The sequence below is a fragment of the Hemibagrus wyckioides genome, linkage group LG14 (genome assembly GCF_019097595.1).
Source record: "Hemibagrus wyckioides isolate EC202008001 linkage group LG14, SWU_Hwy_1.0, whole genome shotgun sequence".
Lineage (NCBI taxonomy): Eukaryota > Metazoa > Chordata > Actinopteri > Siluriformes > Bagridae > Hemibagrus > Hemibagrus wyckioides.
This window is the reverse complement of record NC_080723.1, coordinates 810,237-828,166: the sequence shown is the minus strand read 5'-3', so window position 1 is coordinate 828,166 and position 17,930 is coordinate 810,237. Positions and strand designations below refer to the sequence as shown.

Sequence of the window (17,930 nt, the reverse complement as noted above, 5' to 3'; positions counted from 1 at the left end):
TTAAACCTTGTTGACCTCATTAGCTGTCAAGATGAAGTCAATAACGAAGAAGAATTTGGGGAAAACTGATTGAACAGAGAACTTGTTAGATCAGGGCACACACACACACCATTCAAAATACACTAACACTTTCATGATGACATGCGGACATACCCCCTGACCACAACACAGGCTGAATATACTCTACATACAGGGTCAATTGCACTAGCAGCAGCAGCTACTGACACGTTTATCGTTAATCTTAGCTACTGCATTCCCCTAACACTGCCATTTGATATAAACAAACAAACAAACAAACAAATAAAATTGAGGGTTTTTTTATGTAGGCCAGATATAAATAAGGTAATTCTATAATATATGATATAAAATCTGCTAATGTAATTATAGACATAGTATAATTCAACAGAATTAAAATAGAATTTAAAATCTGCTAAAAAAAAAATGCTACATCTTGAATAACTGTTTAATAAACATAACACAACATTTGCTCATATAGGCCCAATTAATTTTTTTATTTAAAAACAATTTTTACATCTTGTACATTTTATAATATATTTTTATATCTATATTTTTATATTCATATCTATCTATTTTTCTATTCCAAAAACACAAATGTTGCATTGCTTTACATTCTGTATGTAATGAAAATAGAAAAATACACACCCAACACACACACACACACACACACACACATACACAGTGCATTGTAGATACAAAAAATGTAGTGGACAAAGAAATTAAAGAGAATGTCAATAATCACCATAATAATAAAGGACTGAATGAACACTTCACACTTCACTGAATGGACAGGGTCAGAATTTGACATTCTGTAGTCCAGTTTATTCTGCTGCTGATTGTTCCTCTTCTGTCTTCTGGTTTGGAGCATTTACTCAGTTTGTCATTCCTTTATGATTTTGCTGGGCAGAAGGAAGAAAATGAAAGTCACTAAACTGAAATTAGGATGTAAATAATACACACATCCAGTGCAGTCAGGTCTGATCCATCAGTGCATCCTAGAGATACAATATTAATTTTTATTACATTTAAATACATTTATTTATTTATTTATTTATTTATTTATTTATTTATTTATTCATTCATTCATTCATTCATTCAAAGAAAAATACATTTAAAAATTGGGTAATTTTAGTAATAGTTTTTCATTCAAATAGAATTACTTTCTAGTATTGAATCTATGATGAACTTTATATTTTTCTAAACGATGCAGTTGTTTGCAAACATTTTAAAATCAAATTACAGTTGTTGTTTTTTTTAATTAAAGAGATAAAATAAAACCTACTTTAACCTACAAACTATTTTAATAAATAACTTTTTTTTCTGCAAATTTTAATGCACATTTATGTCCTTCATAAACATAAAAATAGAAACATTTTTATTAATTGTGGAAATTGATTGAAATGGCCATTTATGTTCTATTTTCCCTTCATCAGTCTGTGTTTCCAAAACTCCTGTGGTATAAACAGATGTTTTTACATATTCCAGATATGTAAAAACAGATATGTATTCATGAGGTCGTAAGTAAAGTTTCCTCCTGAAGACTTTTCCATACAGATCATGTCTGTGCAACCAATGAAGTTTTGCTTAACCTTTCTGCCGATCATACAGACAGCTCTGTCTGAGAGTCTTCCATATCTTGCCTTGACTTCAATACAGTGAGGGAAAAAATGATTTGATCCCCTGCTGATTTTGTACGTTTGCCCACTGACAAAGAAATGATCAGTCTGTAATTTTAATGGTAGGTGTATTTGAACAGTGAGAGGCAGAATAACAACAAAAAAATCCAGAAAAACACATTTCAGAAAAGTTCTACATTGATTTGCATTTTAATGAGTTAATCCCCTATCAATCAGAAAGATTTCTGACTCCCAGGTGTCTTTTATACAGGTAAGGAGCTGAGATTACAGTAGGAGCACTCTCAGGGAGAGTCACCTGTCCACAGAAGGAAGCAATCAATCAGATTCCAAACTCTCCATCATGGCCAAGACCAAAGAGCTGTCCATGGATGTCAGGGACAAGATTGTAGACCTACACAAGGCTGGAATGAGCTACAAGACCATCGCCAAGCAGCTTGGTGAGAAGGTGACAACAGTTGGTGCGATTATTCCCAAATGGAAGGAACACAAAAGGACTGTCAATCTTCCTCGGTCTGGGGCTCCATGCAAGATCTCACCTCATGGAGTTTCAATGATCATGAGAACGGCGAGGAATCAGCCCAGAATTACACTGGAGGATTTTGTCACTGATCTCAAGGCAGCTGGGACCACAGTCACCAAGAAAACAATTGGTAACACTCTACGCCGTGAAAGACTGAAATCCAGTAGCGCCCGCAAGGTCCCCCTGCTAAAGAAAGCACATGTACAGGACCATCTGAAGTGAACATAGTAATTTAGTGAACATCTGAATGATTCAGAGGTCATGTGGTCAAATGAGACCAAAATCCAGCTTTTTGGCATCAACTCAACTCACCATGTTTGGAGGAGGAGGAATGCTGCCTATGACTCCAAGAAGACCATCCCCACCGTCAAACATGGAGGTGGAAACATTATGTTTTGGGGGTGTTTTTCCGCTAAGGGGACAGGACAACTGCACCGCATCAAAGGGATGATGGACGGAGCCATGAACCATCAAATCTTGAGTGAGAACCTCCTTCCCTCAGCCAGGACATTGAAAATGGGTCGTGGATGGATATTCCAGCCTGACAATGACTCAAAACACACGGCCAAGGCAACAAAGGAGTGGTTCAAAAAGAAGCACATTAAGGTCCTGTAGTGGCCTAGCCAGTCTCCAGACCTTAATCCCATAGAAAATCTGTGGAGGGAGCTGAAGGGTCAGCCACAAAACCTTAATGACTTGGAGAGGATCTGCAAAGAGGAGTGGGCCCAAATTCCTTGAGATGTGAGATGTGTGCAAACCTGATGGCCAACTACAAGAAATGTCTGACGTCTGTGATTGCCAACAAGGGTTTGCCACCAAGTACTAAGTCATGTTTTGCAAAGGGGTCAAATACTTATTTCACTCAATAAAATACAAATCAATGTAGAACTTTTTTGAAATGTGTTTTTCTGGATTTTTTTGTTGTTATTCTGTTATAATTTTATATTTATTCTGTTCAGATAAACCTACCATTAAAATTACAGACTGATCATTTCTTTGTCAGTGGGCAAACGTACAAAATCAGCAGGGGATCAAATCATTTTTTCCCTCACTGTATATCTCCTATTCCTTATATGTCATCCTTAATGACACTTTGGACGGTGGTGTGGACAGTGCTTTGTATGCATTCATTATTAGGTCCATAGACCACTGATTAGTGGAGTACAGAGCTGTTTAGTGTTAGCACAAGGTTTAAAGAGCCAGAGAAATTTTTATGCAGTAAAGTTCATCAAATATGAATTAACTGTGCATTAACATTTGCAGAGATGTTTTTTAAACAGTTTGCTGCTGAGGTAACACATCTCTTTTGACCTACAAAATCAGAAATCTAGTGAATATTTAACCAGGGTGCTTTTGCATACAACTATAAAGCAATCATTGTGTTATATATATATATATATATATATATATATATATATATATATATATATATATATATATACATATAAACTGATCAGCCATAACATTGGGGCCCTACATAACAGCCCTGACCCATTGAGGCATGGATTCCACTAGATCCCTGAAGGTGTGCTATGGTATCTGGCACCAAGATGTTAGCAGCAGATCCTTTAAGTCCTGTAAGTTACAAGGTGGGGCCTCCATGGATCGTCTGTTGGATCGGATCACACGGGCCAGCCTTCTCTCCATACGTGCATCAGTGAGCCTTGGCCGCCCATGACCCTGTCACCACAACAGTGGTTCACCACTGTTCCTTCCTTGGACAACTTTTGATAGATACTGACCACTGCAGACCGGGAACACCCCACAAGAGCTGCAGTTTTGGAGATGCTCTGATCCAGTGGTCTAGCCATCACAATTTGGCCCTTTTGGTCAAATCCTTACGCTTGTCCATTTTACCTGCTTCTAACATCAACTTTGAGGACAAAATGTTGACTTAATTGCCTAATGTATCCCACCCATTAACAGGTGCCATGATGAGGAGATCATCAGTCTTATTCACCTCATCTGGCACTGGTCACAACGTTATGGCTAATCGATGTCTAAATATATATATACTGTATAATAATAATAATAAAATGGTCATTTTGATCACTCACTGTAGTTCTTCTTTCAGTCTTTTGAGTTTGTCTTGCAGTCTTGTATTTTTCACCTCTAAGGGAGAACTTGGGACAAACCATCCTGCGATGCACTTACACATCACCACAACATGCTGCCTTGACAAATGTCCAGTACATTTTGGGGAGGAGGAGAAATAGATTAAATAAGTAAATCCATATTTAAATTATGATTATTGAAAATATAAACAATATAAATGACCAAAATATGAATGTTATCTCTTATTTAAGTCAATGTCATCATTTTGTGAGATGTTGTACCTCAAAAATGACAACGAAGGCAAAGCGGACTGCCTGAATGACCCAAAACTGATTGGTCAAAGTGTAATCATCATTACTCCTATAGTCTCTATAGCTATAAAAACAATAACAGCAACAAATGTCACATCCCATTGGCACTCAAATGACCCAGTCGGGTGAATATACACAGCAATATCTCTCAAGAGAAATAAAGAAAGAACAGTAAATATTTATAAATTAGATTTTCACTAACATTACAGTACCTGCAGCGTGTCACATTCATGTCATTGTGAATGAGTTGCTGGGGAAAAAAGTCTCTTCTGATTTTTTCATCATTTGTATCAGCCATAGAGAGAGTGTTATTAATATAACCTGACATACATCTGTGTGAGAGAAAAAGAGAGAGTGACTTTTTGGTGTTTGTGTGGTCATCTCATCATTCTGTGTAGTGTAATGTAGGATATATGTTCCACATACTCAATACCACTACCAGTGGAATTAGCGCAGGGGCCATAGCGGTAGCGATACACCAACCGAGGGATAAAATCAGAGGATATGCCAATGACTAGCCCATTGGCAATGACAGCTAGCACACCAATTGTTTCCAGAACATCTGTCCAAACACCTACAAAAGGTCAAATGTTGCATGAATGGTCACGTGTAATTGAACTTGAAAATAAATAAGCACTTTTATTTTTTCTGCTCTCACCAATGTCTTTAGCCTTCCTGGGAACCAGTCTTCGCTCCAGACTGACCATTTTAATGGCGTCCATTCTGATCTCAATGATGTTGTTAAGCAGAGCGAGCAGAGGAGCCAGAGGAAATGCAGCCACAAAGATGGTGGTGAAACTGAACTGGAGCACTGCACCGAGGGGTAAATACACAAAGCACAAAAAGATGGTTTGAGAAATAATTACTGAAAACCTGAAGGATGTGAACCCGTTTCTTTAAAAACATGTCTGTACCCATCTCTAGGAATTCATTGAAGAGGCTGAAGGGGTCCACATTATTAAGGTCAAAGTTCCAGAGTAAGTCCTTGAGATTACAGTTGTCACACAGACTAGCACTTCCTGTACGCCCCAAACAGTCCTTCTCTGAACACTGTCGAACCTTCGTCACCTTCCGACTCTGTCGCCTTTTCAGCCACCGTCTGAACCAGCTGTGGAGAGAGGAAATACCTTTATATGCAATACAGCACTTCGGCTTCTTAACACACACTACACTGCTCTGTTAGCATATTTCCACAAAATTTTAAAATGTCCAGCCAAATCTCACTCCAAATGTCCAGCCAAATCTCACTCCAAATGTCCAGCCAAATCTCACTCCAAATGTCCAGCCAAATCTCATTCCAAACGTCCAGCCAAATGTTACGCCACATGTCCAGCCAAATCTCACTCTATATAGATAATATTTCTTTACTTATTTATTTATTTGTTTCTGTTTGTTTTCCAAAGTCATAACTGTTGAAATGTTAAATTGTTACACAGAAACTGATAGATACTATGCATAATTTGCTTGTTAGTTATTTAGCTTGACAAGAATCCAAGAACTACCTCTAATTAAAAATTGTGTTTTCACTTAGAATTTAGTGATTGTTTTCTTAAATACTGTGTTGTGACATCATTCATTCATTCATTCATTGTCTATACCCGCTTATTCCTAGGACTCCTAGGGTCATGGGGGTCTGCTGGAGCCTATCCCAGTGCACACAGGGCGAAAGGCAGGGGTACACCCTGGACAGGTCGCCAGTCCATCGCAGTGACATCATTCATTTCCACATAAATAGACAATTCAGAGCTCTTCTCCCTTACCATAACCATACATGATGTATACATCAACAGTTTAAGAAGTACTGACTTACGGGCCTGAAAACTCAAACACGTTGCTGATGAACTGTTTGAGCAGCATGATGATGGCCATCTGGATGAACAGGTCAGTCAGACATCCACTAGGGTGACACTAAACACAAGAAACTCTCATACATGGTGATCTCCACTGGGGGACGACAGACTCAATTTTAGTTTATTTCAGCTTTCTTTAAAATGCATTTCCAGAAGAAAATGACCAGCATGAGATTTTGAGCCATAATTTTGAGATGTAATATATGAGGATATATTTAAGTCACCTCCTCTAATCTCCAGATTCCTGCTATCCTCACATATCCACCTGGATGTCCATTTATCCTGCAATATATAAACAAAATCTTTCTTTGCTTAATACTTGGCCTTCTTCACACACACACACACTGTTACCAAATTATTAGAAAAATTTTTCCAAATAGTTTTTCAGCACTATTTTGGCTTCTTACCTGCCAAGAAAGAATGCAGTGTATATAAGTGAGGAGAAAAGAGTGAAAAACTGGAAGGTAAACATCTTCACTGTGAAGCTTCTTTCAACAGCAGCATGTGAACGCACCTTTTCTAAAAAAAAATAAATAAATAAAGGGACAAATGAACTAATCAGCTAAGTTATAGTTAATAAAGTATCAGAGATTCTTTTCCACTTACCTAGTTCACATAATTTAAGGGCCACTTTGCGATTGATCTGCACAAGAATGAGAAAGAAAAAGAATGAGAAGGTAAATCGTACGGTTTAAATGATAACTTTTCTCAGATCTGTGGCATTTAGGAGGACATAAAGTTTTAGTGTAAATTCTAAAACAGAAATTGAATAAAGAAGTGTATTATGGTCCGTTTTACCCGGGTCATGATGGTTATTGTGAGGAAGTGCAGCACTGCTCCCAGCATGAAAGCCACGGTGTTGCTGTGTTCACTGAGAAAAGGCCATTTGGTGTGCTTAGCAAACTCTACACTGGCTATTACCCTGAACACCACGATGGCCTGTGCCAATCCAATGATCAGAAGCAACTGTGAACATCACACACAAATACAAACACTTTAAGTTCTGATGTATACACCTCGACTCTGTATGCAGTGATATGATCGCTTCGGAAAAGACTTTATAGATGATCCAAATGCATTCCGGCTAAATTTTCATTACGCATTAGGTTAAAACCTCAAGCTAGTAGGATCTCCTCACCATGAGCGTCATTAGCACCAGTATTAGTGTACTGCGCAGGTATGAGTGACTGTACTTCATCGACTTGCAGTTATGATTATTCACTATCTCCAGTATCAGCTCCTCCTGCATAGACATAAATATGCATCAAAACACTTGACAAATACCTGTTCAATACAGCACAAGCTACTCTAAGTGCTGCTGCCATTGTATAATGTATGAAAAAAGCACACCAGTTATATTTTATTCCTACCTCTTCTTCACACCAGTCAAAAACTTTCCACTCACTGACATATGAGGCTGTGTGGAGTTTCCAGAACTCTAGAAACACAGTAGCTGGAGAGAACGGCAGGATCAGTGCTCAGTGAACAAATGGAAATGCTATTGAAATTCTGAAGACTTTACACAGAAATTACATCTTACCCCAAACTGCCATGAACATAGCAAATGCGACTGTTCCTTCGTTGTCAAACAATGTGCTCACCTGTGCAAAGTCAAAAGACAAAATATGACATCTAAACCATCCAGTGAGTCTCTGTGCATTCAAAGGACAAGTTTTGGTAAAAAAAACCTACATGTAAAGGTATCTTCCATTGGTATTTGTTGTACATATAACAATACTGTATACGTTTGATGCATTGATGTGAGAATACCTTTGCATATGCGCATGTATCCGAGAGCCTCCAGACCTTACATCTCTTATCACACAGTGGGCACATTATAATGTTTGATTCACACACCTCCTGTCTGTGACACAAGCACACACACACACACACACACCACACACACTCACTGTTAAATTATGAATCCTTGAGAAAGATTCATTATCAATTAATATCATCTGCAGAGATCGATGTTGTGTTATGTCTGAGTGAGAGCTCAGTGTTGGACGGAGCTGCACTTCAGAATCAAGGTTCGGTCTCAAACAGCTGATAAATTCTCTAAAATATTTAAAACCATATTAGGTTGGATTTTGTTTATGCATAACATTTTTGAGTCCCAGATATACACCAATCAGGTAAAACATTATGACCAGTGACAGGTGAAGTGAATAAGACTGATGATCTCCTCATCATGGCCCCTGTTAGTGGGTGGGATATATTAGGCAGCAAGTCAACATTTTGTCCTCAAAGTTGATGTTAGAAGCAGGAAAAATGGACAAGCGTAAGGATTTGAACGAGTTTGACCAAAAGGACCAAATTCATCTTTCTGTAGAGCTTTAACAAGCCAATAAAAGCTAAGGGGATGATGTGTTTAATAGAGAGTAAGCAAAATAAGTGCAGTGCATGTCTGATGAGGTGTAGAGAGCATGAGGTCAATGTATTTTTTTTTACCACTACTAAACTAAGATATGCAAAACTGATCTCAGGGATCTGGTCCAAGATAAACGTGTTAATATAAAGCTGGTTAATATAAACAAAAGACATATGCAAACTACAAATGTCTAGGTACCTCGACATAAGTGCTACAAAATATGTGACTAATGTGTTCCAGCTGGGTGTGTAAAGGTTGTCCTGAGTGAAATCGTCTGTTATCACCTTCACACCTATACCAGGGAGGTATGTTGGCCAGAGTATAGAAATATGAATAGAATCTCAGTTAAAAAAAAACAAAAGAAATAGTTTCATATAGTGTTTCATTTCTCTCCATGTTGTTTCATATGGTTGTTTCTTTCTTTCCAGGTTTGTTAGATTATTTATTTCATTGATTTTGAATGCTTAGGGTTTAGACTAACTCTGTTCAAGCACATTCACTTCAGGATGCTTCTCACTTGGGTTTTTTACTGCTTTACTGTATAACTGGAATGCCGTTGTTTTTTCGGCTTCTTCCTGTTTGGGTCGCAACAGCAGATCATTTGTTCCACATATTTTGACTTGGCACAGGTTTTGCGCCGGATGCTTCTGTGTTACTAGAATAAAGACTAAGTAAAAATGAACAAAAAATCACTTACAGGTACATGTAAAATACACAGCCCTGTTACCAGTGTAAACATTTCTGCAGAAGATCTAATGCATCTGATATCTCTGTACAGTCCAGAGTCTCTAAGGGAAATAAACCTCGCTGTTTATTTTAGAAGGTGTCGACAATGCAGACGTTCATGTGGGGCCTGGGCGTTGGTGTGTGAATATAGCAAGATGTGGTTTCCTAATACTCCCTCTATAAATAAATCTTTTCAGAAAGCTTTCTTAACACAGCTTTATGGTTGAACTTCTGCAATAGAGCATACGCTGTGATTTTTATACACTGTGTACTCTGTGATTTTACAGAAAAGCTGTTTTTTAAGTATTGTTTGAGAATGTGTTATAGTGTAAGATGCTATGATGCAAATACAATTCTAACAATGCACTGGTCATGTGATCAACAGCAACTGAATACATACTGACAAATAATTCGTATGTAATCCCAAATTTAAATTAAAATCTGCTCGCCCTATGTGTATTTGCATTTGATGAACACAGCTGTGAGTGGCTGAAGTTCACGGCTTGTGTGCATGCTGGAGAATTGTCTCTCGTGTCTCTTCTCTTCTTTTCCAACTTAGAACAAAATGGTAGATGAAGATATTTTCAGTGCCTGTCGCTATGAGCACTATGGCTTTCGAAAAAGCAGTGGAATGTTTCAGGGACAATTACTGCTATATTGTACATTAGCTTAATCATTCCAGCTGTCATTAATCATGCCTGGATTTGTTTTAATGCCATGTGTGTGTTCCTCAGATCCTATTCTGTTACGAGACATTCATCTGAAAATGCCTGCAAACTACAGGCACTCAAAATCCAATTCCACTATCAGATCATACCAATCAATCTAATGGATATCATTTATATAACTGACAATTAGACCTTCTTAAATAGTCTGAATTTACACTGATCAGGCATAACATTATGACCACCTGCCTAATATTGTCTTTGTCCCCTTTTGCTGCCAAAACAGTCCTGACCCGTCGTGGCATGGATTCCAATAGATAGTGGTATCTGGTACCAAGATGTTAGCAGCAGATCCTTTAAGTCGTGTAAGTTGAGGAGTGACGCCTCCATGGGCCCATTTTTGATAGGTTCAGACCACTGCAGACCGGGAACACCCCACAAGAGCTGCAGTTTTGGAGATGCTCTGATCCAGTGGTCTAGCCATCACAATTTGGTCCTTTTGGTCAAACTCGCTCAAATCCTTACTCTTGTCCATTTTTCCTGCTTCTAACATCAACTTTGAGGACAAAATGTTGACTTGCTGCCTAATATATCCCACCCACTAACAGGTGCCATGATGAGGAGATCATCAGTCTTATTCACTTCACCTGGAACTGGTCATAATGTTATGGCTGACCAGTGTATCATGTAATATTATAATACCTTAACATAATATAACATAACTTACATTAGAGGGTTGGGGTTGAATAAAAATAGGCCATAAAGGAAGACAATGACCCCCAGCAGTGCAGCAGGGATGAGCAGAAACGTGTACCAGCCCAGCCATAGGAAATACAGAGCCACTTTGTCTCCAAAGTAGTGTCTTAATAAGCAGAAACACACAGGGAATTATTATCCTTCATCTCAGTTACCAATATATTTTATAGTTAGTGATTAGTACTGATTAGATCACAGTACCTTACATCAGTTATGGGTTGCCCATTAAAGCAGGCAGTCCATCTAGCCCAACTCTTTCTCAGTTCTTTCTGTTCCTTTTTCTTAAGTGGAAAAAAGAGAGACCATACGTAGTAACAGTGTTTAATAGTTAAACTTATTGTGATCGCCTATGTTCCTTTCATCTGCCTCTATGTACTTGCCTTAAAGTAACACATGATCAGCCACTACCTGGGAAAATTGCACTGGAATTTTTTTTTTAATAAGAAGCTCCTTAACAAGACATGACACCAACAATATAAAGAAGAAATTCTCCTTTTTTTAATGGGAAGTATGGGTATTATGTAGTATAATGCAACACTAAGGGAAATTCTAAACTTACTTGAAACAAAAACTTCCTTAATATTATAAAGTATATATATATATATGTATGGACACAAGACCAGACTAAACATTTTTGAACAGTAAGAATAGAACAAAGAACTAGTTCAAACCTCATGGAGACAAAACTGTGCCTGAAATACGTCCTGTTTAATGAGGTCTGATAGATACTCTGGAGCACCTGAGAGCCATGAAAACATACAAGGTATTACAGGAAGGTTAATGGCTATGTATATATATATATGTATATGTATGTATAGTCATGGGAAAAGAAGGTCCATTCTCCTTCAATTCTATCTTTTATTACTGTCAACTTTATTTACTTTATTACTGTCAACATTACTTATTACATCAACTTCTATAAAAACAAATAACCTCAGATGACAACAACAACAACTACAAACGTTCACTGACATTTGAGAGCATTTGTTTCTGCACAGTTCTCTTGGGATCTATCTACAGCATCTCAGTGGAGGTCTGGACTATGACTTGGCCATTTCAACAACCTAAGCTGTTGGACAGATGGCCTCACATTTGTCTCAAGAATATTCTTTTATAAAGTCTTCATCGTTGTCTCAATAGCTTCAAGTTTCCCAGGATCTGTGGCTGCAAAACAAACCCAAACCATCACCCCCCACCCCCACTGCCCTGCCTGATAGATTTATTATAGTTTTTTGTGCTGAAACACTGTGTTTGATTTTTTGCCAAATATGGAGCTGTAAAAGATGACCAAACTGCTCCAACTTGGTCTCAGTCCAAAGGATACTGTTCTGTGATTCGTTCAGATTCAATTTTATAAACCTAAGCGGTACCACTTTTTTTTTTTTTTGACAAAAAGAGAGAGAGAGAGAGAGAGAGAGAAGTCTTTTTACTAGCAACCCTTCCATGAAAGCTGTACTCATTCAGTCTTTGGTGTGAACATGAACATTTAATGTGCTTACTGAGGCCTTTAGGCCACATGATGTAGCTCTTGGGGTTTTCTTTATATCTCTACACTTTAAACACTCTGACCCTGGACTGAATTTGCTGGCACACCCACTACTGGGAAGCAACTGTCTTTAAGGCTCTCTATTGTAAAAAAAAAAAAAGTCCTTCTCACTTTATAATGGTGGATTGTAAATTGTTAAGATTTAGCCTTCCTGTAGTGATGAGTAGCAACAATTGTTTCTCAGAGGTCAGTGCTGATGTAAACTGCAACTGCCAAACGTTCTGCTTTTAAAAAGGTACACATACTTTTTTTATTAAACCTTGCTGATAATTAGGACTCTCTTTATAACTGGAGAAGTACTTATTTTTTACCACCGGATTTCTTAAAGTCAGTTTACTTTTTCTTAAACAACAATTACTCAATAAAAGCTGTTGTGTTTTTCTTGTCACCTGAAGGTTATTTGGTTGTTATTTGACTGTATAATGTCCAGACTTTTCTGAAAGTTTGTATTAAGCAATGCAGCAAGAATATTTGCTCATTCTACTGAATTAATGAATAGAAAAGATTATTCAGATGCATGCACATGATTATGAAGTAATGCTAAATCAATGATATAATGGAACCTACCACTGGTGTCTATACAGGTGTGGTGCAGGATGTAGTCCACTATCCGTATCCTACAACAGACTCTAAATGAGCTGGCCACATAACATAGCAGTCCATGATCCTAAGCATGTGTGTTTTTGTGCCTGTGATATTACCTTGTTGATTGTGGTATACTTCCCTGCTGCTCACAGCTCCAGTTACACGCATCAGACACTTTAAGCAGATATCGGTACGTCTCGAAAATCTCTTTCGGGGCTTTGATCCCATAAAAAACTTTGTCATCATCTGCAATTTTCTGCCACACAGAAGATATAATCAGTTGAAGATCTATTCATCTCTCTGAACATTTTTTTGACATGATTTTAATAATTCAGCATAAAAACAGCATAAAAATACCGTTATCTGTAAGTTCTTGTCCTTCAAAGCGTTGATGAACTCCAATTTCTTCTTGAATCCCCCTTTTCTAGTATCTTTATCTGTTTCCTGGGCCACCAGAATATAGTCGAAGGATTTTGGGGAGTGCTAGCAGGATTTGAGGTATGTTAAAACCGTGTACATAAAGATTTAAAAACCAGCTATGAATTTAAATAGTATTAGTTTTTTGAATACTATCAAAACAGCATGGAATGCAAAACAATCTATTCTATTCAATTCTACCATTACTGTTAGGCAGGCATTTGAAATCTTTCTGTATTTGTGGCCTATTTACTTACTACAATAAATCAACCAATGCGAGGAGAGCAAACTAACTATTCAAAATATCATGTTTAGGGTTATGATACGTGGTGCAATGATTCTTACCAAAGGAAGCGTAGAAAGGCTCCCACTGACATTTTCCTTTTTCACCACCCCAATCACTTCCAGTAGTTCAATGCTTCCCTGCAACACCATGAATACATTCAGAATTACAGCATCACATTACCAACCTTAAACGTCCTCAAAAGATTACATGTCAGACAAAAACACCTCTACCACAATGACGGCATTGATTAAATGAAAACGCGTCTCTTAACAATGAACGGAATGCACAGGTTGGTTTGGTATCATGGGAGAGGCTTTTTTTTAGAATGAATGGTAAGTGACCACTACAACTGTTTGAAGTAAAGATCACTCTGATTATTCTTTAGAGAACTTTTTGTTGTTGTGCAGCAGAGTTTCAGACCTGAGAGCGTTTTAATAGAATTCAAAACTACACTGATTCATCACTTTGGAAGAGTAAATCTGCTCTCAGTTCCTCAAAATCACTAGGAATGACGTGATGACGGTGGTTTCTCAAGTGACAATGGTTCAAAGGATTCACATAATAAGATATGACATTTGATTAGGAAGAGATAATTTTGGACCAGAAGAAACCTTGCACTGTTCCCTAGACTGAACTGAACAATTATATATATTATAATATAATATAATATAATATCAAATATGTGTGTGTGTGTATGTGTGTGTGTGTGTGTGTTACTAGTAATCTAGTAATAGTAATAGTGATAGTAGTAATAACAAGGTATCCCTAGATTTAATAACACATTTAATATTTTCTGTAGGTTTTGCTAGATGACATTCACAAAAGTGATTTCTGAAGCAAATGAACAAAAAAGCAATTTAGAAAGTCACCATGTGTCTGTCAAATGGTTTAAACATAACATGATCTAAAAGTAATATTAATCCCAAACTAATTTATTTTGAGTGTCTTAAAAACCTTAAAATAATGCATGTATTTATTAAGGGTGATGCTCAAACATTGTGATTGTTTCTGGTCATGTTATGCACCTACAGTTTATATCACAGTCTGTTGTGTAATATAACCTTCAGTAACTAGTCTGTTCTATAACATGGTGTCTGTTTTCCTCCCTTATGTTCAGTGTGTTGATGAGTGTGTAGTTTCCCCCTCACCTGTCTCCTGTGTTTCATTTTGCGCGCCACCACTGAGTCCAGATCCAGGGGAGAAAACTTGCATTACCTGGAGAAGTGCTGTTCGTCCTCGGCATGAGCTTTAAATTCTGACCTAACACTTACCCTAAATACTGCCTACTTCCGCACTACTTCACTGACTGAGTGAGAATAAACACGAACAATATCTTTCTATGATCGGAATGTCACCTGTCAGCTTCATGGGATGCGTCACATTTCAGGTAGCAGGTAAAGGTTAGTACGTTTGCTTACTAAACAAATAACTTCTCATTAAATGGCTAATTAATCAAAAGCCCCATTCAATCACCCAGTCGGTTTAAAAAGGAACAGGAACATATGTGTAAAATTCAGGGAGCAACCAAATTGTGACATGGATCATTTCTAAAGGTCATGACAAATTTCTGACACTGGGTGGCAGCAGAGGCTAATCTACAGAAACTGGTTGACCTCATGCCTCGCGCTAATCATGAAAACAGGAGCCATTTTATACTTTCTACTTAATAGAGATAGAGGAGAAGGGGGTCATGGGAGTTGGATGTCACATTTTATCAACATTTTCTCATGCATGTAGCTACACACACACACACATACACACACACACACACACTTATTTATAGCCTCTTTGGTATACCATGGATGATGTTAAAAAAATGTTAAGCTGTAATTTAGAAGTAATTCTCTGCATTTTCTAACCTGGATATTTGATGTGCATTCAGTTTGAAATCTTCTTCTTCTTTGGGCTTTTCCCTTCAGGGATCTCCACAGTGAATCATCTCTCTCCACCTATCCGTATCTTCTGCATCCTGAACACTTGCCCCCACTAGCTTCATATCCTCATTTATTACATCCATATACCTCCTCTTTGGCCTTCCTCTTTTCCTCCTGCCTGGCAGCTCCATGTCCAACATTCTCCTACCAATATACTCACTCTCCCTCCTCTGGACATGTCCAAACCATCTTAATCTGGCCTCCCTAACTTTGTCCTCCAAACGTCCAACATGAGCCGTCCCTCTGATGTACTCGTTCCTAATCCTGTCCAACGGTGTCCCTCCCAAAGAGAACCTCAATATCTTCAGCTCTGCTACCTCCAGCTCTGACTCCTGTCTCTTCCTCAGTGACACTGTCTCTAAACCATACAGCATGGCCAGTCTCACCACTGTCTTGTACATCTTCAGTTTTCAGGATTTGGAGTCAGTTATGTATTGATTCATGTTTTTTTTAAAAAAAAAACATGTTATAAATAATATTTTATATTCAATTCAATTCAATTAAAAAAACTTTATTTATCCACAAGGGGCAATTTAAGGCACACAGAGTAGTTTAAAAAAATTAAAAATTAAATAAATAGATCTGCAAAAAGCTTTGAGTAAACATTTGTATAAAATATCTGTAAATAAATATAAACTGTGTAAACTGAAAATAGCTGAAACAAAAGAAGAGGAAGAAGAAAGTAGAAGAAGGTGAAATAAATGGATGCATATATTTAAAAAAAATTGAACTTTAAGTGAGAATATTGTTGTTCAATCTGCACCTGACTTCATCAAAAGCAGCATCTTTGTTAACCAGCGTTTCAGCACAGGTCCATGAGCCCATGTGTGCTGTCCTGGATCCTTCCTGCACACACCACTGTACAACACACAGGGCTCAGGACACTCCAGTGGAAAAAAAAACATCTTATAAATGTATTTTACATTAGCCCAAGGTGTGTGATTTAACTGTATTCTGCTAAAACTAGCGAGATTACATGCATGGAAACCCTTTAGTGTTCCATCTGAGACAATACTATGCTTCTAAAATTCATACTTTAGATGGTAGAGTATTTATTGCATGGTGTGTAGTATGTTATCTGGGGCAGAGCTTAGGAATGTTCTGTCTATGGCAAGTCGTCTTTGTTTTGCCCGTACTCAATTATTATTCTTGCATCAAACTATGCAAAAATATGTAGCAGGTGTCAAAACCTTACCTACAGTTTACATCCAGACTTCAGACTTCAGTAATATATGGCAAAGAGAACAGGCCTAGTGCTGTGTGAAATATAATCTCTGTTAACATGACATCTTTACCCCTATAACATCATAAAATATATCAGACCCAGCACACCCTGTTATGTTATTGCTGACCTATACATGGCTTTCCTCACATCTGTCTTGTCCTCAATCTCAAACCTCTGGAAAAATAGTAGCAAGATTGGAGGGGCTGAGGTTTAGGAAATAAGCACCTATAGCACTATTTCTGACAATTTAGCCACACCCTTGGAAAAAACATGGTATAATTGCTAGTGTACTGACCACTTAAAGGACAGATTTGGCCAGCGGTGTCTATATACAGACTCTCCTGCTTACAGGGAAAGAGGATGATGGAGGAAAAGGCATGAGTACAGTGTTAAGGAAACTGCTTTAGACTTGTATAAGCATGTACCAAAAATAAATGTTATGCTATAGTTAGCTTTATTTGATATTTATTTATTTTATTTATTAATATTTCTGTGTGCTACACTGTCTGATTAAACACATTATGAAATTCATTGTAGCTGGAATCCATTCCCACTCCTGAAATAACTAAAAATCTTTTCAACGATATCTTTTTTCCTGAGATATTGTGTGTTGTTCCCATAAGATATTGTTTGAAGGGGTTCAAACGTTATTTATTTATTTATTTATAATCCTACCATAATTTGTGCATTATAAGTTTAAGGACCACTTTCCTTTTAATGTCTGTTTTCCTGTGTGAGGGCTTCTCCTCTATTTTATTAAACAAATTGTTATAATTAAAATAAATTACAAAAACAACACATTGTCATCTCTTTTTTTACATTTTCAATAAAAAGAGATAATTCCTTGAAGGTCAATAAGCTCATGAAGGCTTCCCCTCCTGCTGCTTCACACTGTTTCCTTTACGCCGATTTCTTTATGCTACTTTAAGCTCCCCTTTAAAGGCAAGTGAAGTGTGTGTGTGTGTCAGAGAGAGAGAGAGAGAGAGAGAGAGCGCGAGCGTGACAGACAGAGAGTGTGTGTGTGTGTG

At 37.5% G+C, this 17,930-nt stretch overlaps 1 protein-coding gene across 3 annotated transcripts; it reads right to left on the bottom strand.

The window, feature by feature from the left end:
* Window positions 1–497: 497 nt before the first annotated feature.
* LOC131365228 (anoctamin-9) lies at window positions 498–15,224 on the bottom strand. 3 transcript variants are annotated; one of them, XR_009206576.1, is made up of 24 exons: window positions 14,892–15,223; window positions 13,803–13,880; window positions 13,398–13,523; window positions 13,157–13,296; window positions 13,023–13,072; window positions 11,581–11,648; window positions 11,111–11,190; window positions 10,881–11,015; window positions 8,162–8,255; window positions 7,932–7,992; window positions 7,762–7,844; window positions 7,530–7,634; window positions 7,190–7,357; window positions 6,998–7,034; window positions 6,799–6,910; window positions 6,616–6,673; window positions 6,352–6,449; window positions 5,456–5,649; window positions 5,200–5,352; window positions 4,968–5,115; window positions 4,754–4,873; window positions 4,512–4,605; window positions 4,233–4,349; window positions 498–917 (listed from the first exon to the last, which is right to left on the bottom strand). XR_009206576.1 is itself a non-coding variant. In XM_058408915.1 (24 exons), exons 1-24 carry the CDS (start codon window positions 14,907–14,909, stop codon window positions 899–901), a joined length of 2,352 nt encoding a protein of 783 aa, XP_058264898.1. In that variant the 5' UTR covers window positions 14,910–15,222; the 3' UTR covers window positions 498–898. The 3 variants fall into 3 exon arrangements, 2 of the variants coding, with proteins under 2 accessions (XP_058264898.1, XP_058264899.1); XM_058408915.1 differs by having other exon boundaries at window positions 4,233–4,345; window positions 14,892–15,222; XM_058408916.1 differs by lacking the exon at window positions 13,023–13,072 and having other exon boundaries at window positions 4,233–4,345; window positions 13,157–13,286; window positions 14,892–15,224.
* Window positions 15,225–17,930: the final 2,706 nt, after the last annotated feature.